The sequence below is a fragment of the Oncorhynchus clarkii genome, chromosome 5, assembly GCF_045791955.1.
Source record: "Oncorhynchus clarkii lewisi isolate Uvic-CL-2024 chromosome 5, UVic_Ocla_1.0, whole genome shotgun sequence".
Classification (NCBI taxonomy): domain Eukaryota; kingdom Metazoa; phylum Chordata; class Actinopteri; order Salmoniformes; family Salmonidae; genus Oncorhynchus; species Oncorhynchus clarkii.
In genome coordinates, this window is record NC_092151.1 from 44720736 (window position 1) to 44744819 (window position 24084).

The window sequence follows — 24084 nt, forward strand, 5'->3', positions numbered from 1 at the left end:
ACTTGCTGAATGGGGCTTTAGATATTGTTTTATTTAACTAGGCAAGTCAGTTAAGAACAAATTCTTATTTTCAATGATGGCCTATGGTTAACTGCCTGTTCAGGGGCAGAACGACAGAACGACAGATTTGTACCTTGTCAGCTCGGGGATTTGAACTTGCAACCTTCCGGTTACTAGTCCAACGCTCTAACCACTAGGCTACCCTGCCGCCCCAATTTAACTACATTTGATCGTCATGCTTATCGGTCTATAGTAGAGCTGGGCGATTTATGTATTTTTCAAATTGATTTATGTTTTTGAATGATAAAAGTTCTAAATTTGCTTTATTTCCATAGGGTGGCAACAGCTACAGTTGAAGTCAGAAGTGTACATACACCTTAGCCAACTAGATTTAAACTCAGTTTCTCACAATTCCTGACATTTAGTCCTAGTAAAAATTCCCTCTCTTAGGTCAGTTAGGATCACCACTTTATTTTAAGAATGTGAAATGTCAGAATAATAGTAGAGAGAATGATTGATTTATTTCAGCTTTTATTTCATCACATTCCCAGTGGGTCAGAAGTTTACATACACTCAATTAGCATTTGGTAGCATTGGTTTAACTTGGGTCAAACGTTTTGGGTAGCCTTCCACAAGCTTCCCACAATAAGTTGGAGGAATTTTGGCCCATTCCTCCTGACAGAGCTGGTGTAACTAAGTCAGGTTTGTAGGCCTCCTTGCTCGCACACTTTTCTTTTTAGTTCGGCCCACATTTTCTATAGGAATCAGGTCAGGGCTTTGTGTTGGATTCTCCAATACCTTGACTTTGTTGTCCTTAAACCATTTTGCCACAAATATGGAAGTATGCTTGGGGTCTTTGTCCATTTGGAAGACCCATTTGAGACCAAGCTTTAACTTCCTGACTTATGTCTTGATGTTGCTTCAAAATATCCACATAATTTTCCTCCCTCATGTCGCCATCTATTTTGTGAAGTGCACCAGTCCCTCCTGCAGCAAAGCACCCCCACAACATGATGCTGTCACCCCTGTGCTTCATGGTTGTGATGGTGTTCTTCGGCTTGCAAGCCTCCCCCTTTTTCATCCAAACTTAACGATGGTCATTATGGCCAAACAGTTCTATTTTGGTTTCATCAGACCAGAGGACATTTCTCCAAAAAGTACGATCTTTGTCCTCATGTAATCAAAACACTTGGGTGAACTGTTAGAATTAGAATAATCATTAGTTTTCCAAGTGGGCACTTTGAATACAGTGTTTGACATGACAATTAATGAAAATGCCAGTGAGGATATGTGACCGACCGGCTCAAATCTGTCTTATGTAGCAAAATATGATTGTTTTTTTAATATATTTTTTTTACATTGGATAAAAGTAAAGACTCAGAGCTACAAAATGGTATATAATACACAGCATTTGACGTTAATGGCTAATCTGCCTTTGCCATCGTTACTATTGGCCAACGTTCAATCGCTGAATAATAAAGTGGACGAACTACAATCACGTATATCCCACCAACGGGACATTAGAAACGAATATCTTATGTTTCACAGAGTCGTGGCTGAACGACGACATGATTAACATACAGCTGGCGGGTTTCACACTGTATCAGCAGGATAGAAAAGCAGCCTCTGGTAGGACAAGGGGTGGCGGTCTATGTATATTTGTAAACAGCAGCTGGTGCACGATATCTTAGGACGTCTCAAGGTTTTGCTCGCCTGAGGTAGAGGATCTCATGATAAGCTATAGACCACGCTATCTACCAAGAGAGTTTTCATCTATCTTCTTCGTAGCTGTCTTTAACACCACAAACCGATGCTGGCACTAAGACCGCACTCAATGAGCTGTATACGGCCATAAGCTAACAGGAAAACGCACATCCAGAGGCTGCACTCCTATTGGCCGGGGACTTTAATGCAGGGAAACGTAAATCCGTTTGACCTAATTTCTACCAGCATGTTAAATTTTGCAACCAGAGGGAAAAAAACTCCAGACCACCTTTACTCCACACACAGAGATGCATACAAAGCTCTCCCTCGCCGACCATTTGGCAAATCTGACCATAATTCTATCCTCTTGATTCCTGCTTACAAGCAAAAACTAAAGCAGGAAGCACCAGTGACTCGGTCAATAAAAAAGTGGTCAGATGAAGCAGATGCTAAGCTACAGGACTGTTTGGCTAGCACAGACTGGAATATGTTCCGTGATTCTTCCGATGGCATTGAGGAGTACACCACATCAGTCACTGGCTTCATCAATAAGTGCATCAATGACGTGACTGTATGTACATACCCCAGCCAGAAGCCATGAATTACAGGCAATGTCCACACTGAGCTAAAGGGTAGAGTTTCCTCTTTCAAGGAGCGGGACTCTAACCCTGAAGCTTATAAGAAATCCCGCTATGCCGTCCGACGAACCATCAAAAAGGCAGTGTCAACACAGGACTAAGATGGAATCGTACTACACCGGCTCCAACGCTCGTCGGATGTGGCAGGGCTTGCAAACTATTACAGACAGACTACAAGGGAAGCACAGCTGCAAGCTTCCCAGTGACACAAGCCTACCAGAAGAGCTAAATTGCTTCTATGCTTGCTTCAAGGCGAGTAACACTGAAACATGCATGAGAGCACCAGCTGTTCCAGAAGACCGTGATCACGCTCTCCGTAGCTGATGTGAGCAAAACCTTTAAACAGGTCAATTTTCACAAGGCCGCAGGGCCAGACTGATTACCAGGACGTTTTCCCCCAAGCATGTGCTGACCAACTAGCAAGTGTCTTCACTGACCTTTTCAACCTGTCTGAGTCTCTAATACCAACATGTTTCAAGCAGAGCACCATAGTCCCTGTGCCCAAGAACACTAAGGTAAACTACCTAAATCACTACCAACCCGTAGCACTCACGTCTGTAGCCATGAAGTGCTTTGAAAGGCTGGTCATGGTTCACATAAGTACCATTATCCCAGAAACCCTAGACCCACTCTAATCTGCATACCGCCCCAACAGATCCACAGATGATGCAATCTCTATTGCACTCCACATTGCCCTTTCCCACTTGGACAAAAGGAACACGTATGTGAGAATGCTATTCATTGACTACAGCTCAGCGTTCAACGCCATAGTGCCCTCAAAGCTCATCAATAAGCTAAAGACCCTGGAACTAAACACCTCCCTCTGCAACTGGATCCTGGACTTCCTGACGGGCCCCCCCAGGTGATAAGGGTAGGTAACAACACATCCGCCACGCTGATCCTCAACACAGGGGGCCATCAGGGGTGCGTGCTCAGTCCTCTCCTGTACTCCCTGTTCACTCATGTCTGCATGGCCAGGCACAACTCCAACACCATCATTAAGTTTGCTGTTGACACAATAGTGGTAGGCCTGATCACCGACATCAACGAGACAGTGGTGCCAGGACAACAACCTCTCCCTCAACATGATCAATACAAAGGAGATGATTGTGGACTACAGGAAATGGAGGACCGAGCACGCCCCCATTCTCATCGAGGGGGCTGTAGGTTGAGAGTTGAGAGTTTCCAGTGCTTGGACCAAACTAACATGGTCCAAGCACACCAAGACAGTCGTTAGTGGGCACAACAAAACCTAATCCCCTCAGGAGACTGAAAAGATTTGGCAATGAGTCCTCAGATCCTCAAAAGGTTCTTCAGCTGCACCGTCGAGAACTGGTTGCATCACTGCCTGGTATGGCAACTGCTCGGCCTCCGACCGCAAGGCACTACAGAGGGTAGTGTGCACCGCCCAGTACATCACTGGGGCCAAGCTTCCTGCCATCCAGGACCTCTATACCAGGCAGTGTCAGAGGAAGAGCCTAAAAATGGTCAAAGACTCCAGCCACCCTAGTCATAGGCTGTTCTCTGCTACCTCACGGCAAGCAGTACTGGGGCGCCCAAGCCATAAGACTCCTGAACATCTAATCAAATGGCTACCCAGACTATTTGCATTGCCCCTCCCCCCTTACACTGCTGCTACTCTCTGTTTATGATCTATGCATAGTCACTTTAATAACTCTACCGACATATGTACATATTACCTCTTACTTCGACTAACCGGTGCCCCCGCACATTGACTCTGTACCGGTACCCCCTGTATATAGCCTCGCTATTGTTATTTTTCTGCTCTTTAATTATTTGTTTGTTATTTTTAGGTATTTTTCTTAACTGCATTGTCGGTTAAGGGCTTGTAAATAAGCATTTCACCGTAAGGTGAACAACACCTGTTGTATTCGGTGCATGTGACAAATTTGATTTTGATTTGAGTGTAGTAAATAGTGATGCACCAATATGACATTTTTGGCCGATACTGATATCCAATATTTTCCTTGACAAAAAAACGATACCGATAACCAGTATAAAAGTTTTTAGCGGCCTTTTAAGCATTTGAGTACAGTTAAATAGTTAACTCACACACTGCACTGCAAGGCACTGCATCTCAGTGCAAGAGGTGTCACTTCAGTCCCTGGTTCGAATCCAGGCTATGAGTCTGGGAGTCCCATAGTCCGGTGCACAATTGGCCCAGCGTCGTCCGGGTATTGCCGGGGTTGGCCGTCATTGTAAATAAGAATTTGCTCTTAACTGACTTGCCTACATAAATTAAGGTTACACACACACACACCACACTAACCAAACAGTTATTTTTTTTACCTTTACGTATGTCCCCATTACCAGTAAAACATAATCAAAACCGATTTCTTTCACTTACTTGCTGTGCTGTTTCTATGTTTATTTGTTCAGTTGTTTCATTCTCTACCAGGATTTCATCATACATGTCAAGTAGTGAAGTTTCACCTCTGTCTGTCCGTGGCCTCTCTTCCTCGGTGCGCACTGTCACTGTGTCCGTTTCCACCTTGTCCAACTGTGTATGTGACATTTCACGTAAACCCTGTTCCTTGTCTGCATCGAAGTAGTGGTTCCTTGTACCTAGCATCGAGCACGGTGTCGACACAGTAAAGTAATGCCACCGACTCGTTTGTGTCGGCAGTTTTGTTGAGCAGGCGTTTCAATTCCATGACAGAGGGTATCACGTCTGCTGCAGGCACAGTTGATGAGCTTTTTTATTGAGTCAGTTGTTTGAATTGAGCTTGCTAGTGTGTTCATGTTTCCATGTTTCAAACATGTTCTCAAATGCCATTGAAATGGCAGCAGCGGTATGAGAACCAGCACATTCATGAGCATGCAAAACAACTTTCCTCAGTACAAAATCCTCAAAGAACCGCTGTGCTGTCAGACTCTGTATGATATCGCTGGTCCAAATGTCAGCCGTGAAGCTAATAGCAGTGACGATATTACTGTGTAACTCCGTTAGGGCAACGTCTGAAAAATAGCGCACTTGGTAGTGTGTACCGGGGCTCGACCAGTCGGCAAAAGCCAACATCACCCACGACAGAGAACGGTTGATTGTCATGGGCAATGAATTCCATTATCTTGGCTTTAATGGATTTCGCCTTCGAGTTGTCTCTGAAATGTTCTTACTCTTTCAAATGACTGCTCGACTTGTTGACTGCTCGATCCACACAGCAGACGTTGTGTGCTAGGTTAGGAATGCTGTGTTTCACGTGTCGCGCTACATTTTACGCGGCGTCATTACGTCATGTACCTAATTATATAGGTATTCACATCAGCTTTGACATCTGTTTGGAAACATCGGGGCGATAAACTAGACATTCCGATATGTTCACCGATATATTGTGCATCCCTAGTCAAGATTGAGGGTAAGATGAACGTAGCAAAGTACAGAGGGTTCCTTGATGAAAACCTGACCGACATATGTAATGGGGAACAAAAATAAAAATGACAAACAATTCACACAATGAGACAATGCATGTGCAAGCATTTTGCGGGAGACAGTTGAGCCGTTCTGGAGAGAGGCTCGCCTATATCTTCACCACACACCCCTCCCCTTCTTCTTGTCTCAACACTTTAAACTATACTCAAGGCACATTATCTTCGCACGTAATTGAGATGCTTTCGTTGACAGCCGCAACACAATAATCAACTAGGCCCATTGCCACACGCGCTGCCCAAATTGCTGGCTTCTTGTCTTTCAAGGAGATAATGATCCTCGATTCCTCTGTGGTTTAAGTCATGCTTTCTGGTGAAGTGTTTTGAGCGATTCCATTTAGTTCTGTATCGACAGGAGAAATTTGGACAATTTATGTAAATGTATTTTCCATTTACTTCCCTATTGGACCCATTTCTCGCCTGTTCTATTGGTTTTCATATCAACTTTATTTCGTTGTCCAGAAGCCAAAGGCACAATCGTAGTCAAATTATCAACCCCATCCTAGTTTTTGGATCTTTAGATTCCCCCTATTTCTGTGTTTCTAACAGAGATTTTAATCTCTGTCACATATGGAACCGCTATTATGTGCGCTGTTTAGAATGGTGTTTTCCTCTCTAATTGCATTTTTTAGCAAATGTTTCAAAACAACGTTTTATTGGCTGCTTCATTGCATGAGTTGCATGTTCTGCTAAGACGCATTACCATAATCAAAGTCTTATTTCTGTCATTCTGAGCCCAGTGGGGAGGACACCCTAATGGGTTATATGCACCCAATGCATATGGATCCGGTAGATTTCTCAATCAAACTGAATCGCAATAGTTTCAAACTAAATGTATCTTTCCGGTATCGTATTGGAGCCCAGTGCCTTCAGGAAGTATTCACACCCCTTGACTTTTCCCACATTTTGTTGTGTTACAGCCTCACTTTATAATGGATCAAATTGAGACCCCCCCCCCCCATTATGTCAAAGTGGAATAATGTTTACAAATGAATAAAAAATGAAAAGCTGAATGTCTTGAGTCAATAAGTATATTAACCCCTTTGTTATGGCAAGCCAAAATAAGTTCAGGAGTAAAAATGTGTGTAACAAGTCACAATCAGTTGCACGGACTGTGTGCTATAATAGTGTTTAACATTATTTTTTAATGACTACCTCATCTCTATACCCCACACATACAATTATCTGTTAAACTCAATTATTGGTTTAGGTACAATCGTAGAGGAAAACCTGGTTCAGTCTGCTTTCCACCAGACACGGGGAGATGAATTCACCTTTCATCAGGTCAATAACTTAAATCATGGTCCAATCTACACTGGAGTTGCTTACCAAGATGACTGTGTTCCTGAGTGGCGGAGTTACAGTTTTAACTTAAATCTGCTTGAAAATCTATGCAAGACCTGAAAGACCAGATTTTGAAAAGAATAATGGGCAAATGTTGCACAATCCAGGTGTAGACAACTCTTAGAGACTTACCCAGAAAGACTCACAGCTGTAATCGCAGCCTAGACTCCAGATGAAATAAGTTATGATGAATTTCACAGGGTTTTGAAAGTGCTCAGTGATGAACTTGATGCTCATTTCCCAAAAATATTGAGGATCTTATTCTGGTGACTTGATGGTCGATGCTTGACTGCCATTTGGCAAGTAAATCCTTTAATAATCCCACACTGTATCTTTGAGCTGTTATTGGCTAGAGCACACCTGCTAAAATCAGAGTAGGAACATTTGCTATTTAACACAACAATCTTTGTGACCTAACTATCGTGTTGAAAATGCGATGGAAACACATTGAACTTTACATTTTTATTCAGTTCATACTTTTTGTGGGCACTACGTTATCACGCACTGGTTTCTTTCCCCAACAAGTCAGTTTGGTGGAAACACCACAACATCCATATTTTGTGAAAATCTGTTGCCATTTGGATGGAAACTTAGCTGCTGATAACAGAAAAAAAGGAAATATATTTTTTACTTTCATTACATAGTGGCGCAGTCAGTCCACATTCTTTGGGGAGAACCCTGCTCTGCTCTCATGTAGAGCCCTATAGAATCCACGATATGGACAGAATCAAGGAATCCAGACATTAAAACAGAATTCAACAATAATCAAAAATGTATTGAACTTAGTAGGAAATCAACTAAATGTTTTGAACTTATTAGAAAATGTATTATTTGCCCAAGAGTATGATAAGACAGTAACAACATGCATAAGTATTTTGGGGTTTGGGGTTCGCTCACCAACCAAGAATTCACAAAATGGGACAAACACCAAATTGAGACTCTGCATGCAGAATTCTGCAAACATATCCTCCTTGTACAACCTAAAACACCAAATAATGCATGCAGAGAAGAAATTAGGCCGATACCTGCTAATGATCAAAATCCAGAAAGGAGCTGTTAAATTCTACAACCACCTAAAAGGAAGCGATTCCCAAACCTTCCATAAATAACAAAGCCATGACCTACAGAGAGATGAACCTGGAGAAGAGCCCCCTAAGCAAGCTGGTCCTGGAGCTCTGTACACTAACAGACCCCACAGAGCTCCAGTACAGCAACACAATTGGACCCAACCAAATCATGAGAAAACAAAAGGTAATTACTTGACACATTGGAAAGAATTTACAAAAAAACAGAGCAAACTAGAATGCTATTTGGCCCTAAACAGAGAGTACACAGTGGCAGAATACCTGACCACTGTGACTGACCCAAAATGTAATCTTTCACTATGTACAGACTCAGTGAGCATAGCCATGCTATTGAGAAAGGCTGCCAAAGGTTATGTGCCCACAAAATGAGGTGGAAACAGTGGTTGCCCACTGTTGTTCATTATCTATTTCACTTGCTTTGGCAATGTAAACATATGTTTCCCATTTCAATAAAGCCCCTTAAATTGAATTGGAATTGAATTGAGATGCCCCACAAAACCTGGGGGGGGGGGAAATGTAATGATTTTGGGGATTTTCATGACATTTGATCTATAGAATGGTCATTTAGAGGAATGATTGTTGACATATATTTGACATTTGTATCTAAAATTGTAATTGAGAAATAATTCATCATAGTTGGCATTTTTATGACATTTTGGCCTCATCCAGGCCTCCCTTTAAGACTCTCTAAGACACATTTTTTATTTATTTGTAGGTGCTACAAAAAAATGCTCATTTGAAGCTTTACTGCTTGTTCTATAATATATTTAAAATAATAATGTTTTTAACATAACTATTTAAAATATAAAAATGTATAGTGAAGACATCAAAACTATGAAATAACACACATGGAATCATGTAGTAACCCCCCCAAAAATATATGTTTGAGATTTTTCTAAGTAGCCACCCTTTGTCTTGATGACAGCTTTGCACACTCTTGGCATTCTCACAACCAGCTTCACCTGGAATGCTTTTCCAACAGTCTTGAAGGAGTTCCTGAGCACTTGTTGGCTGCTTTGCATTGCAAACCGTCTCATTTAGGTTGAGGTCAGGTGATTGTGGAGGCCTGGTCACCTGATGCAGCACTCATCACTCTCCTTCTTGGTCAAATAGCCCTTACACAGGCTGGCGGTGCGTTGGGTCATTGTCCTGTTGAAAAACAAATGACAGTCCCACTAAGCGCAAACCAGATGGCATGGCATATCGCTGCAGAATGCTGTGGTAGCCATGCTGGCTAAGTGGGCCTTGAATTCTAAATAAATCAGACAGTGTTCCCAGTAAAGCACCATCACACCTCCTCCTCCATGCCTCACGGTGGGAACCACACATGCGGAGATCATCTGTTCACCTACTCTGGGTCTCACAAAGACAGATCTCACGGTTGGAACTCATCAGAACAAAGGACAGATTTCCACCGGTGTAATGTTCATTGCTTGTGTTTCTTCGTTTATTTACAGCAATTTTATCTTGAAGGCCTGATTTCACGCAGTCTCCTATGAACAGTTGATGTTGAAATGTGTCTGTTACTTGAACTCTGTGAAGTATTTATTTGGGCTGCAATTTCTGAGGCTGGTAACTCTAATGAACTTAGCCTCTGCAGCAGAGGTAACTCTGTCTACCTTTCCTTTGACGGTCCTCATGAGAGCCAGTTTCATCATTGCGCTTGATGGATTTTGTGACTGCACTTGAAGACATTTTTAAAGTTCTTATTTTCCTGCATTGACTGACCTTTGTGTCTTAATGTAATTATGGACTGTCGTTTCTCTTTGCTTATATGAGCTGTTCTTGCCATAATATGGGCTTGGTCTTTTACCAAATAGGGCTATCTTCTGTATACCACCCCTACTATGTCACAACACAACTGATTGGCTCGAACACTTTAAGAAGGAAATAAATTCCACAAATTAACTTTTAACAACTTTTAACCTGTTAATTGAAATGCATTCCAGGTGACTACCTCATGAAGCTGGTTGAGAGAATGCCAAGAGTGTGCAAAGCTGTCATCAAGGCAAAGGGTGGCTACTTAGAAGAATCTCAAATCTCAAATCTTTTTTGTTTTGTTTAACACTTTTTTGGTTACTACATGATTCCATGTGTGTTATTTCAAAGTTTTGATGTCTTCACTACTATTCTATAATGTAGAAAATAGTAAAAATAAAGATAAACCCTTGAATGAGTAGGTGTGTCCAAACGTTTGACTGATACTGTATATATTTTTTATTTGGCTAATGTTTAAATATATTGTTGAACATTTATATCTGTTTTATAAAATATGTTTTATTTTTTTGCCTGATTCAGTTTTTTTCTCAAATAAATGTTTCTCTGTTATGTTTTTCCAGGTTTCTGCTTTTCCCAGTTTTTATTTTTTAGGTATTTCACTCTCAAAATCCCAATTTCTCTAAATAGAAAAAAAAAATTGAATGTTGTAAGTCCACAGAGCTTCAACCACATCAGGAAACCACTTTTGAGGTCTTGGATTTTTTTTGGGTGTAGGTACCCTTTAATTCAAGTGTGCACCAGCAATTGACCATTGGCTATTAACGTTTCTGTAGCGCTCATGTGATTGCAGTTTTCAAAACAAATGGCCACTGGATTGATGTGAATAATATCATGATATCATTCTGCCAGGCAGTCATAGGCAGTTTTTTTGGGGGGGGGATCCCTTTTCCCAGAAGGCGGTTGTCATTACATTAGCTTCATCGCTAACGGCTACACAAAGTTCTAGCGTTCATGTGCTGTTACCTCGACAGAGAAGTTAAAGGAAAATACTAATCACTGATTTTGTTCATGTCTCATAATAATCTTCGGCAAATTAATGAATGTTCTAATAAGTTCAATAAAAAAATATTGTTGAACTCTGTTTTAATGTCTGGATTCCAGGATTCCGTTTGCGTTCTCCGCAGTGCGGATTTTATAGGACCACCATTTACTATATGGGCATATCAAAGTTCCAGAGTGGTATCTCTGCTACTTTTAGCGTTATGATCCAATTTGTAAGCATTACCAACAGTGTGAATGTGAAAATGGATTCAAAATGGTCGACCTCTGCTGGTGATTTTCAGGATGTGCAATGATGCAAGTAAAGTAGGGCTGTGATTGGTTACGTTGCCTAATATATACCAATTTCTCAGGGAAAAATTGCCATAATTTTAAAACAAGCTGAGATCCCACTATGGATCTTTGATATGCCCCTAAGAGTATATTATGTTCAACAATATATTGAAAAAGTAGCCAAATTAAAAATGGTTTATTTTCAATATTAGTGTGTATTTTTGTCAATATTCATTTAATGAATGTATTTTTTTATTATATTGAAATCAACAGAGCAAGCAGTACAGCTTCAAATAACACCCATTTTTGCTTTGTAGCACCTACAGATTAAACATAATGTAGTCTTTAAGTCTTTAAGGAGGCCTGTGTATGGCCTTAATGTAAAAATATGCTAACTTTTATTGATGATTTCTTATTTCTTATACTTTGATACAAATGTCAAATATATGTCAACAATCCTTCCTCCAAAATACTATTCTATGGATTAAATTATGTAAAAATTGCCCAAATCATGGTATTTTTTCGTCCTGGTTTCGTGAGTAATCACTCTTGAAGTGTGTGTTATTGACATACTGTAAAGCACCGAGCCATTGCCATTGTGTGAACTGCTCCCATGTCTGTTCCTCTTAGTACTCCATTGTTGGGAAGGGGAAGGATCCAAAAATAGCCTCCTGTACGGTTCTTGATCCTCTGCCAAAACCTTGTGTTGCACTTTTCTTCCTGTTACACACATTGTCACCTCCCTTCTCTTTCTCTGCTCTGTTTCCCTCTGTTCTCTTCCTGTAAATGTTGTTAGCTCCTTGACTCCGAGGAATCAAAATGGTGGTTCAGTTCACTGGGGAGCTGGGAAGAGAAACTGCCAGGTTATTTTTTTCTTCTTCGACAATTAGACTGTAAATGAGCCCGGTTTTGAACATGATTTGGGTAAATCATTTCCTACTGCTCAGCAAAGTGAAGATTTGTATTGGTTAAACTACATTACAGTCACATAGCCTAGTCGTGCAGCCCAGTTGTGATGGGAGTCAGCGGAATCTTGTGGGATTATGTGAACTGCTTCAGGGGATGCATATGACAAGGATGTAGAGCAGAGCTGCGTTGAGATGGAGGCGAACAACAGTCAGTGTGTGTACTGTAGGCCTAATAATAGGCGTGATTTTAGTTTCTTGTTTGCATATTGCCATGGAGATGATGGAGGCTACCTACTGGAGGTGTATTCTCCATGAAATACACTAGAGTGATGGTGGGGATGTTTCTGACTGCTCAGCTCCCTCATATCCATCCACACATCTAAAGGACTTTGTATTGTATGACATTTGATTTTGGCATCACTGTGGCTTTACCTTGCATTCTCTTACTTTGCTGATGATACGTTTTAGATTCTCTGTTTACTGAAATGAATAAGACACAATTTACAATGCAAAATATGGATGGGATTATTTTTACATCTCTCTTCTCTATTCTCATTCTATTCTATTCCCATTGTCACTCTATTCTATTCTCACTCTATTCTATTCCCATTCTCACTCTCTTCTATTCTCATTCCATTCTATTCTCACTCTGCTCTCTCTCAAAAAACTCTTTCCCCTTTTCTCTGTCAACAGAACTAGCTCAGTGTTTCCTCCCTCTGGTGGTTAGTTGTAACTGCACACGCTCAACCTAGCCTCCCTGTAGGAGTCCTTGATACTTTCCCAGATAATGCCCCTATCATTTCTTCTTGAGACGACTACGCGTTAAATAAAAAAAAGCACGGCCTCATTTCATCATGACCTTTTTTATTTTTGTTTTTCCTTTTCTAGGTGATTTTACTCATTTCCAACTCCATTCATGAGCCTGGCTTGGTTTAGCTGTCATGGATGACAAGGCCTCGGTGGGGAAAATTAGCGTGTCGTCCGACTCCGTGTCCACCCTGAACAGTGAGGACTTTGTGCTGGTGTCGCGCCTGGGGGACGACACCCCAGGCTCCTCCACTAATAACGGTAGCGATGACGAAAAGACCGGACTGAAGGTAAGACGAAATAAAGAGTGCCTGGCAGAGTAAACAGAACTCTGACATCTGGTTGAGTTCCCCAATTCACTCTCTCCCTTCCCCTTCACCTGGGCCCTAAGCCCCTAACCATATGATGTTTGCACGGCAGATCTAAAGTGCTTGGGTAGGTTTAAGATTGTAAGCAATGTTGTGATGGAGGTTCCTTCCACCATATTGCTTAGGCTAGTCCTGCCCCTTGCAGATCGGCAAAGTGCAAACAAAGAGAGGGTTCAAGCCAAGGGGAAGGAATAGGGAGCGAATCGGGACAGGTGTGTGAAACTCTCGATCGGCTTGATTTCTTCGTAGTCAACTCACCTGAATACCACGGCCTCAGTCGGTGGGTCATTGGATTCTCCACATCAGTGGAGAATCCTCATACTAGCAGCAGACACGCCTGCCTTCTCCCACCACTGATGTTAAGTGACCAGGGAATCAATCTCGTGTCATCCCCCTTCCAAGGCAATCACTCACATACTGCAACTAATCATCTGATTAAGAAACCCATTCCATGCTCTTTTTCAATTTTTTACTGTAAATAATCACGAATATGCTGTCAGGAGGATTGAGCTGTGTCTCTTGTATGGGGTCAGGTTACACGGGCAAGACAGTCAGGCTCTCACTCTCCTCTATCTGGGCCATTCACTAGTGATGGGGGGGTGATCGATCGATCGATCCGGTTACATATCAGGGTATTACTTTTGACGATGTATCGTTTTGACAATATCGCAGTATTGTTTTTGCACTAGTTGGCTGTACCTGCACCAAAATGCCAGTTATTTTTTTACTTCATAGCTTGTTGTCTCCGTCTTCTTTTTCATAACTAGGGAGACAATTTGTTTTCAGCACTTTTTATTTTATTTCCATGACTGATCAGGACTCGTTTTCTCATGGCTCTCTCTTGTCCCTCTGCTGTACTTATTGGTGAGCAACATGTTTGGAACATCGAATCGCAATAAAATCATACTATCGAATCGCAATACATATAGAATTGTGGGAATCGCAATACATATCGTATCAACACCTAAATTATTGTGATAATATCGTATAATGAGTTCCCTGGCACATTCCCATCCGTACCATTCACCCTGTGGTGCTCAGCTGCCCATGGGCTGGGTGGGGGAATTATTGTCCATTTAAGTATTTCACCCCCCCTCTCTCTTTTCCCCCATTTTTTTTTTCTCTCCCCGTCTTTTGATCTCTCTCTCTCTCCATGCTAACAAACACTCTCGCTGTACAGGTTATTAGACTGTCGATTGTATGTTCCTTCAGTCTCAAGTCATTCTGTCACCCTTCTGTGTATTTGTTCCCGCTAATGTGAAAATGAAACATTAACAACAAAAAAAACCAAGATATATAAATAACATGTTAGTTTACCCGTCCATGTTGTACTTTATTTGGTGCTTCTGGACACCCCCACACTGTACTTCCTCCTGATGAGGTAGTGCTCAAAAGACACCAGCAGGTGGTGATAGTGGACTGCTGAAATGACTTTACCCAACAAGTTAAGCCACTCAATTGCCTTCAGTTGAGGTACAAGACGATATTTAGACTAGCCTCACGGAAACTGTACACCTCACCCCCATGTACATTAACAACCGTAATTAGAATTGATTAGAAAAACTAAATAACTCCCTTGGCTATTCTTACACATACTTCTCCCCCAAGCCCACACAAGGTAGTTGAAGAGGGGAGTAGCGCAGGCTGTCTAAATGTGTTGTTTATTACGCAGGTGATTTCTGAGGAAGGGGTCAGCTTTAAGGTCAGTTTCTCTCTCTCTCTCTCTCTCTCTCTCTCTCTCTCTCTCTCTCTCTCTCTCTCTCTCTCTCTCGTCCTCTCCCCCTCTGTGCTGTGATTCTGTGGTGACACTGTATCTGTTCTGTGGTGCTCTTATTAAGTGTTTTCGGGTTGGCTGTTGAATGATTTGATGCCCACCTAGCTTGTCTTGTGATGAGGTAGCTAGCTCAGTTGTTTTGGTGCAAGTTCTTGTCCTAGTTCTGTTTTTTGAGGCTTTACGGCCAGACTCCCAGTCTGCCACCCCTCCTCAGCTCAATACGCCCCTTGTTTGCCACTGTATGTTGTGGTGTAGTGTTAGGCTACTGCTGGAGGCTGAGGAACAGTGCTTTGCAGTCTTCACTAGTTTGCTTTGCAGTATATTGCCTCCCCCTGTATGGTCCGCCTTTGCTTAGCATCTGTCAGCTCAATGAACTTGGCGAATGTGCTTTCTCTTAGAAAGATAGGCTACAATTTGTAAACAAACAGACCAGTGTTTGGTTTCTAGAAACTTGTAAACCCTCCTGTGGTGATCTAATTAATTCCCAATCGTAAATTCACATACTAATCTAATCACTTCGTACTTCAAGTGCTATCTCTGTTGAAGACGTCGCTTTTCGCTCTCAATTCCCTTGTTAATCACTTGGAGAGAATCTTAAGATCAGTATAACATTTTCAACCTAGCCATTCCTGAAGTTGGCGAGGAAAAAGTTACTGAGATTGATTGATGAACTGTTTCTTAGGTAGCCTGAATAATGAACCTTGTATTTTGACCGTATGCTCGTCTGTGTGTGTGTGTGTGGGCTTTGGGATTCCTTGTGTCTGTGTGTGAATGCCTGTGTGTCCGACTGTGTGTGTGTCGATGTGCTTGTCCGACCGTCGGTGTGTGTATGTGCCTATCCATACGTGCGTGTGTGTATGTGCCTATCCATACGTCCGTGTGTGTGTGCGTGTGTGTGTGTGCCTATCCGTCCGTCCGTCTGTGTGTGTGCCTATCCGTCCGTCCGTCTGTGTGTGTGTGTGTGTGTGTGTGCCAACAGATTGTGGGGAACGGCAGTGAGCAGCAGTTGCAGAAGGAGCTGGAGGATGTTCTGATGGACCCCTCTGTAGCTGAGCAGGCGCTGGGTGGTGGCGTCCCCAGTGGTGGCGGCGTGGACCAGGCAGGCGGGGTAGACCATGTTTTGTCCCCCGCCATGGCAGCACCACCCGAGCCCCAACCGTGCCCTGACCCCCTCGGCACCCCGCCCAAAGTTGAGATGGTGCTACCCGTCCAATCTGCAGCGCAGGAGAGTGAGCTGAATGAACGATCTTACCGTGGTGAGTCAAAGCAAGAATACCAAATCAACTTCTGGGACCCTACACCTTCTTTAGATCTGAAATGGTTAGCAGATGTAAGAACTATGGTTATAGCTTAATCTTGTCTTCTGATTGGCTGAGCAGAAATGTCACTTCCGTATATCCAATGTCCTATGGGGTAGGGGCTACGCTTTGATCTGCTGTCTCTCCCCCTCACTAGACCCTCTCTGTATGACCTTTGACATCCACAGGGGATGAGTCGTCATCGGAGTGCAGCCCCAGTACGCCCATCCCAGACGAGGACAGTGTGGTCTTTAATAAGCTGACCTACCTGGGCTGTGCCTCGGTCAACGCTCCCCGCAGTGAGGTGGAAGCGCTCCGTATGATGACCATCCTCAGAGGGCAGTGCCAGCTACCCCTGGACGTCACCCTGTCTGTGCCTGGAGTCTCAGAGGGCACCGTCAGGTCAGGACTGCTTAACAAACAAACTGACAAACCAACCAAAGAGATTTGTGTGCGTGTTTGTGGCTCATAAAGCTCCCGAGTAGTTATTCTGATTCCCATGTAAAATAGCATTTTGAGTGACTAAAATGTCACCCATAATATATGGGGGGGTAGAAATGTTAAATGAAAAAGTCATTTTTCTCTCGCAACCAGGAAGTTTGAGAGTACAGGCTGTGTGAGCGGGGAGCTTACAATTCATGAGCTCACCTTGACTGACAGCTCTTTGAAACGCCCATGTCAAAAAACCTGAATGTATTTAGTAAGCAGTGTTGCAGTAAAATCAGATCAAGCTCATTTGGTGATGCACAAAGCAACTCCAACAACATTGAAATTGCATCAGTGATGCACAAAAAATCTCCCATCTGCCATGTCTGTTGTGATGCAGTTCACAGCAGCACCGACGGATTTGTTGACATGACATCTGCGTCAGAGTTTTAAACGACCCCCCACCCCTTTTGTTCCATGCTGGCCGAAAGACCTGGCTAGCCGGTAACTAGCTAACACCAGACACCGATGAAAGGGGAGACATAGAAGTACCTTTTCCATAGAGACATAGTGTAAACTCGCTGACACCCTACAGTAAAATGTTGGCGGTAGTAGGTCAGCTATCTAGCTATGTAAACCATTCCCCTCTGCAAACACACCTTCTCCGATGTTGGTTACCAGGCGGCACTTATTTCAATTAGGTAAGAGTGTTACCATTGGTGTATTAAAATGAGATGGGGATGTCACCCTATCCCCTTAATAATCCCGCCTCCTGAATCCACGTGTTTGGCATGGGGTAGGGGACCAGTAACTTTGTGATCAAACTTGTCAGAGTTTTAAACGACCCTTCCCCACCCCCCCTTTTGAATACCTCCATTAGTGCTTTTGAATACCTCCATTATGTCTCTATCTTGTTATTGTTTTCTTTGCTACCCTTTAACCATAATATGACCTGACCCTTTTTCTGCAGGTTGCTGGACCCCCAGACAAGCACAGAGATAGCCAGCTACCCCATCTACAAGATCCTGTTCTGTGTGCGTGGTCACGACAGCACGCCAGAGAGTGACTGCTTCGCCTTCACGGAGAGCCATTACAACGCAGAGATCTTCCGCATCCATGTCTTCCGTTGTGAGATCCAAGAGGCGGTGAGGACGCACACACACACACACACACACACACACACACACACACACACACACACACACACTCCTTCAATTCCTGTGACTTTTGTTTAGCTCCCTGCTGCCTGGGTCTTCAATCCCCGCACTACAGTTCCATCCACATTTGACAGCAGTGCAGATGGTGAGAGCCAGCGCTCCTTCCATTTATCACACAGTACCAGAGCCTCCCTTATACTCTGACAGCACAGCAGAACTCTTCCGTGCTGCCCACACACAATGCCCAAACATTCATGTTGAGGTGAAATATCTCTCTCTGTGTGAGCTGTTTACCCCGCTATCCAGGCCCTCTGGGCTGCACTCTCTGTACAGACACTGATGTACCCAATGCCCATGTGTTTATATCTCATGTCTAGCCTACAGTTAGTCAGTCAGCCTTAGCCTGCTGTTCTGCTGTACGGGCCTCGGCCTATATAATAGTGTATAACAGAGTTTGCATTCCAAATGGCAGCCTATTAAAAGTAGGGCACTATGTGGAATAGGGTGCTGTTTGGGACACAGCCAGACAGAGAGCTGGTCTTCCTTACTCTCCTTAGTCTTCCTCAGTGTGCAGTGACCTGATTTTCCCCTTTTCCTTCTTTGGAGAAAGATGTATCTTGCTATCTTCCAGACAGCCCAGAACACAGACCACCCCATGTCTGCCTGGTTAATGGACCTCCTCCCTCCCATGACACACACAAACGCGCGTGCACACGGCTCTACAGGAACATTTTTCATTGCTACCACTGGTGCTCCCAACGTTAGGAGCGCCCCATGAAATTTAGAAAGCACAATTGTTTTTATTGTTTGAGTTACAGCCTGTATTGACTACTTTTGAGGCTCATGTTCTGTGACTAGAAACGAATATATAACGATTTAAAGACCATTAGTTTATTGTAAAGGTTAGCGGTCATATGAATACCTATCATTGGAATTACTAAGTCATTTGTGGAGTAGGTTTCTGCATTGTGTAAAGGCACTATTTTCTCTTTAAAAACAGGTTTGTGATGATGACGTGCACGAGGTCCGTCATTCATTCATTGCTATGATCATTGGTCTCCTGAGGAGGCTATCCATTTTTTTTTTCTGTGCCTCCCAAATATTTGGATATACAGGTAAAGTTACCAGGTTGTTGGCCAGCTAGGCAATGAGGTAACATGACTGAACAAAGTGTAAACAAATGGTTAAGGATGCGCAAGTAGAACGGTCCACGCCGTGGTTTATGGATGTAAAATGCATTCCCGGCGGTCCGACATAGCAGGGGTCTCTTACCCTCCAAGCCTGGAGCCTGCTGGTTTTCTGTTCTACCTGATAATTCATTGCACCCACCTCGTGTCCCAGGTCTAAATCAGTCCCTGATTAGAAGGCGAACAATGAAACAATGCAATGAAACTTGACTTCATGGTCCAGAGCTGAATTTGAGGCTCTATAGGAAGATAAATACAGTGCCTTGCGAAAGTATTCGGCCCCCTTGAACTTTGCGACCTTTTGCCACATTTCAGGCTTCAAACTTAAAGATATAAAACTGTATTTTTTTGTGAAGAATCAACAACAAGTGGGACACAATCATGAAGTGGAACGACATTTATTGGATATTTCAAACTTTTTTAACAAAACAAAAACTGAAAAATTGGGCGTGCAAAATTATTCAGCCCCTTTACTTTCAGTGCAGCAAACTCTCTCCAGAAGTTCAGTGAGGATCTCTGAATGATCCAATGTTGATCTAAATGACTAATGATGATAAATACAATCCACCTGTGTGTAATCAAGTCTCCGTATAAATGCACCTGCACTGTGATAGTCTCAGAGGTCCGTTAAAAGCGCAGAGAGCATCATGAAGAACAAGGAACACACCAGGCAGGTCTGAGATACTGTTGTGAAGAAGTTTAAAGCCGGATTTGGATACAAAAAGATTTCCCAAGCTTTAAACATCCCAAGGAGCACTGTGCAAGCGATAATATTGAAATGGAAGGAGTATCAGACCACTGCAAATCTACCAAGACCTGGCCGTCCCTCTAAACTTTCAGCTCATACAAGGAGAAGACTGATCAGAGATGCAGCCAAGAGGCCCATGATCACTCTGGATGAACTGCAGAGATCTACAGCTGAGGTGGGAGACTCTGTCCATAGGACAACAATCAGTCGTATATTGCACAAATCTGGCCTTTATGGAAGAGTGGCAAGAAGAAAGCCATTTCTTAAAGATGTCCATAAAAAGTGTTGTTTAAAGTTTGCCACAAGCCACCTGGGAGACACACCAAACATGTGGAAGAAGGTGCTCTGGTCAACAATGCAAAACGTTATGTTTGGCGTAAAAGCAACACAGCTGAACACACCATCCCCACTGTCAAACATGGTGGTGGCAGCATCATGGTTTGGGCCTGCTTTTCTTCAGCAGGGACAGGGAAGATGGTTAAAATTGATGGGAAGATGGATGGAGCCAAATACAGGACCATTCTGGAAGAAAACCTGATGGAGTCTGCAAAAGACCTGAGACTGGGACGGAGATTTGTCTTCCAACAAGACAATGATCCAAAACATAAAGCAAAATCTACAATGGAATGGTTCAAAAATAAACATATCCAGGTGTTAGAATGGCCAAGTCAAAGTCCAGACCTGAATCCAATCGAGAATCTGTGGAAAGAACTGAAAACTGCTGTTCACAAATGCTCTCCATCCAACCTCACTGAGCTCGAGCTGTTTTGCAAGGAGGAATGGGAAAAAATTTCAGTCTCTCGATGTGCAAAACTGATAGAGACATACCCCAAGCGACTTACAGCTGTAATCGCAGCAAAATGTGGCGCTACAAAGTATTAACTTAAGGGGGCTGAATAATTTTGCACGCCCAATTTTTCAGTTTTTGATTTTTGATTTGTTAAAAAAGTTTGAAATATCCAATAAATGTCGTTCCACTTCATGATTGTGTCCCACTTGTTGTTGATTCTTCACAAAAAAAATACAGTTTTATATCTTTATGTTTGAAGCCTGAAATGTGGCAAAAGGTCGCAAAGTTCAAGGGGGCCGAATACTTTCGCAAGGCACTGTATGTGGTCAAAGGAATTGTCTGTAGAGCTCCGAGACAGGATTGTGTTGAGGCACAGTTCTGGCGAAGGGTACCAAAAACGTTTCTGCAGCATTGCATGTCCCCAAGAACACAGTGGCCTCTTCCTAGATAGAGCTGGCCAAACTGAGCAATCGGGGCAGAAGGGCCTTGGTCAGGGAGTGACCTAGAACCATATGGCCACTCTGACAGAGCTCCAGAGTTCTTCTGTGGCGATGGGAGAACTTTCTAGAAGGACAACCATCTCTGCAGCACTCCACCAATCAGGACTTTATGGTAGAGTGGCCAGATGGAAGCCACTCCTCAGTAAAAGGCACATGACAGCCCGCTTGGAGTTTGCAAAAAGGCACCTAAACGACTCTCAGACCATGAGAAACAATATTCTCTGGTCTGATGAAACCAAGATTGAACTCTTTGGCCTGAATGCCAAGCGTCACGTCTGGAGGAAACCTGGCACCATCCCTACGGTGAAGCATGGTGATGGCAGCATCATGCTGTGGCGATGTTTTTCAGCAGCATGGACTGAAGAGACTAGTCAGGATCGAGGGAAAGATGAACAGAGCAAAGTACAAGAGAGATCCTAGAAAACCAGCTCCGGAGTACTCAGGACCTCAGACTGGGGTGAAGGTTCACCTTCCAACAGGACAACGACCATAAGCACAAGGGCCTAGACAACTCCAGGAATGGCTTCGGGACTCTCAAGTCTCAAGATGACTCAAGGCTGTAATCGCTGCCAAAGATGCTTGAACAAAGTACTGAGTAAAGGGTCTGAATACTTATGTAAAAACGTTTCTAAAAATCTGTTTTTGCTTTGTCATTGTGGGGTATTGTGTGTAGATTGATGAGGGGAAAAAAATGATTTTATAAATTGTAGAATTAGGCTGTAACGTAACAAAATGTTAAGCTATCTGAAAACTTTCCGAATGCACTGTAAATCCAAACGGGTTCTGCAACAGATTCATAAGAATGACTCACCCTATGTTAAACAATTGCGCTTTTCCATTTTTTCAGATTACGACCACTCACTTTCGGTTATTTGAAAATGAAATTATCTCCAAAATATCATTCAAAAAATTTCAGTTTATTCCACAAGAAAAGACAGAACAAATATTACAACAAATATTATGTTTAATCTCAAATATACTACTAATTGATAAAAAAAAAAAACAGAACGGTATAAGCTTTGTTAATGATATCATAAACAGAACTGAGGAAGTTATGCCACACATGCAGGTAACAAAAATATATAAAAATATTTGCTCTATTCAAAATTACAACCAACTGATTGCATCATTACCGCAAAAATGGAGGAGGCAAGTGGAATGGGGAGATGGTAAGGAACTTGTTTGTCGGCCCTGTATTAAAGACCATAATTGGTAAAAGATAAATATGTGATAAATAAAAAAAAGTATATCAGTTGCATTTAAGGACCAAAAAATGGACAGTTTGCAAAATAGTTTAGATTTTTGATGACACAAAACACTGGATTGAAAACGTAGAGCTTTTTAATTTCAATTATTATACAAAATTCTTGCAACCAATAGAATGTTAGGTATATGGGGGATTCAACCATCCCAGCTCTGCAGATTTTGCTGCGAACAGACTGAACCATTAGCTCACTTGTATGTAGCTTGTTTTTGGTCACAGGTTCAGAAATGTACTTAAAGCTATCTTTGCAAATAGCACTGCTGGGTGACTTGAAAAACCATGGTCAGTCGATCACTAATATAGTAGTATTTTTAGTAAAGGTCTTTAGTAAAGGTTCATCTTTCATTTAGAATCTGTGAAACCGCACAGTTGAAAAATATATGGCAAGTAGAAGTCAAGACTGGATGGTTTTTAGAGATGTATGGGAGAGGTTGAGTATAGCTGAAGGGTAAAAGAAAAAGATAACTAATGTAAAATGTAGTATGTATAGGGAAAAAACATATACAGTACCAATCTTTTCTACATTGTAGAATAATAGTGAAGACATCAAAATTATGAAATAACTCAAATGGAATCATGTAGTAACCAAAAAAATTGTTAAACAAATCAAAATATATTTTAGATTCTTCAAAGTAGCCACCCTTTGCCCTGATGACAGCTTTGCACACTCTTGGCATTCTCTCAACCAGCTTCACCTGGAATGCTTTTCCAACAGTCTTGAAGGAGTTCCCACACATGCTGAGCACTTGTTGGCTGCTTTTCTTTCACTCTGTGGTCTAAATAATCCCAAACCATCTCAATTGGGTTGAAGACTGGTGATTATGGAGGCCAGGTCAAATTGTGACAAGTCACAAGTCACAACTCAAACTCATTAAGGAGGAAAGAAATTCCCCAAATTAACTTTTAACAAGGCGCACCTGTTAATTGAAAAGCATTCCAGGTGACTACCTCATGAAGCTGGTTGAGAGAAGGCCAATGGTGTGCAAAGCTGTCATCAAGGCAAAGGGTGATTATTTTGAAGAATCTCAAATATGAATCTCAAACACTTTTTTGGTTACATGATTCCATATGTGTTATTTCAATGTTTTGATTGTTATTCTACATTATTCTGCAATGTAGAATTTTTTTTAAGAAAAAACATTGAATGAGTAGGTGTTCTAGAACTTTTGAGTGTGTGCGTGTGTGTGTGTGTCTACACATGATCTGGGAGATTTATTTCCCATGTGCACTCTGCTCTCAAAATATACAGTGCCTTGCGAAAGTATCCGGCCCCCTTGAACTTTGCGACCTTTTGCCACATTTCAGGCTTCAAACATAAAGATATAAAACTGTATTTTTTTGTGAAGAATCAACAACAAGTGGAACACAATCATGAAGTGGAACGACATTTATTGGATATTTCAAACTTTTTTAACAAATCAAAAACTGAAAAATTGGGTGTGCAAAATTATTCAGCCCCCTTAAGTTAATACTTTGTAGCGCCACCTTTTGCTGCGATTACAGCTGTAAGTCGCTTGGGGTATGTCTCTATCAGTTTTGCACATCGAGAGACTGAAATGTTTTCCCATTCCTCCTTGCAAAACAGCTC

The 24084-nt window shown here is 42.3% G+C and overlaps 1 protein-coding gene across 2 annotated transcripts in view; it reads left to right on the forward strand.

Annotated features, from left to right (window-relative positions):
* The window catches only part of LOC139408905 (rab GTPase-activating protein 1), a 131205-nt gene that overhangs the window by 10169 nt on the left and 96952 nt on the right, over positions 1 to 24084 (forward strand). Inside the window, exons 2-6 of one of the 2 annotated variants that reach the window (XM_071153348.1) lie at positions 13066 to 13274; positions 15025 to 15054; positions 16106 to 16382; positions 16613 to 16826; positions 17821 to 17995. In XM_071153348.1, the coding sequence (XP_071009449.1) occupies positions 13119 to 13274; positions 15025 to 15054; positions 16106 to 16382; positions 16613 to 16826; positions 17821 to 17995 (852 nt within the window). In that variant the 5' untranslated portion in view covers positions 13066 to 13118. The remainder of the gene's footprint in view (positions 1 to 13065; positions 13275 to 15024; positions 15055 to 16105; positions 16383 to 16612; positions 16827 to 17820; positions 17996 to 24084) is intronic. The other variant, XM_071153349.1, reaches the window with a different exon arrangement.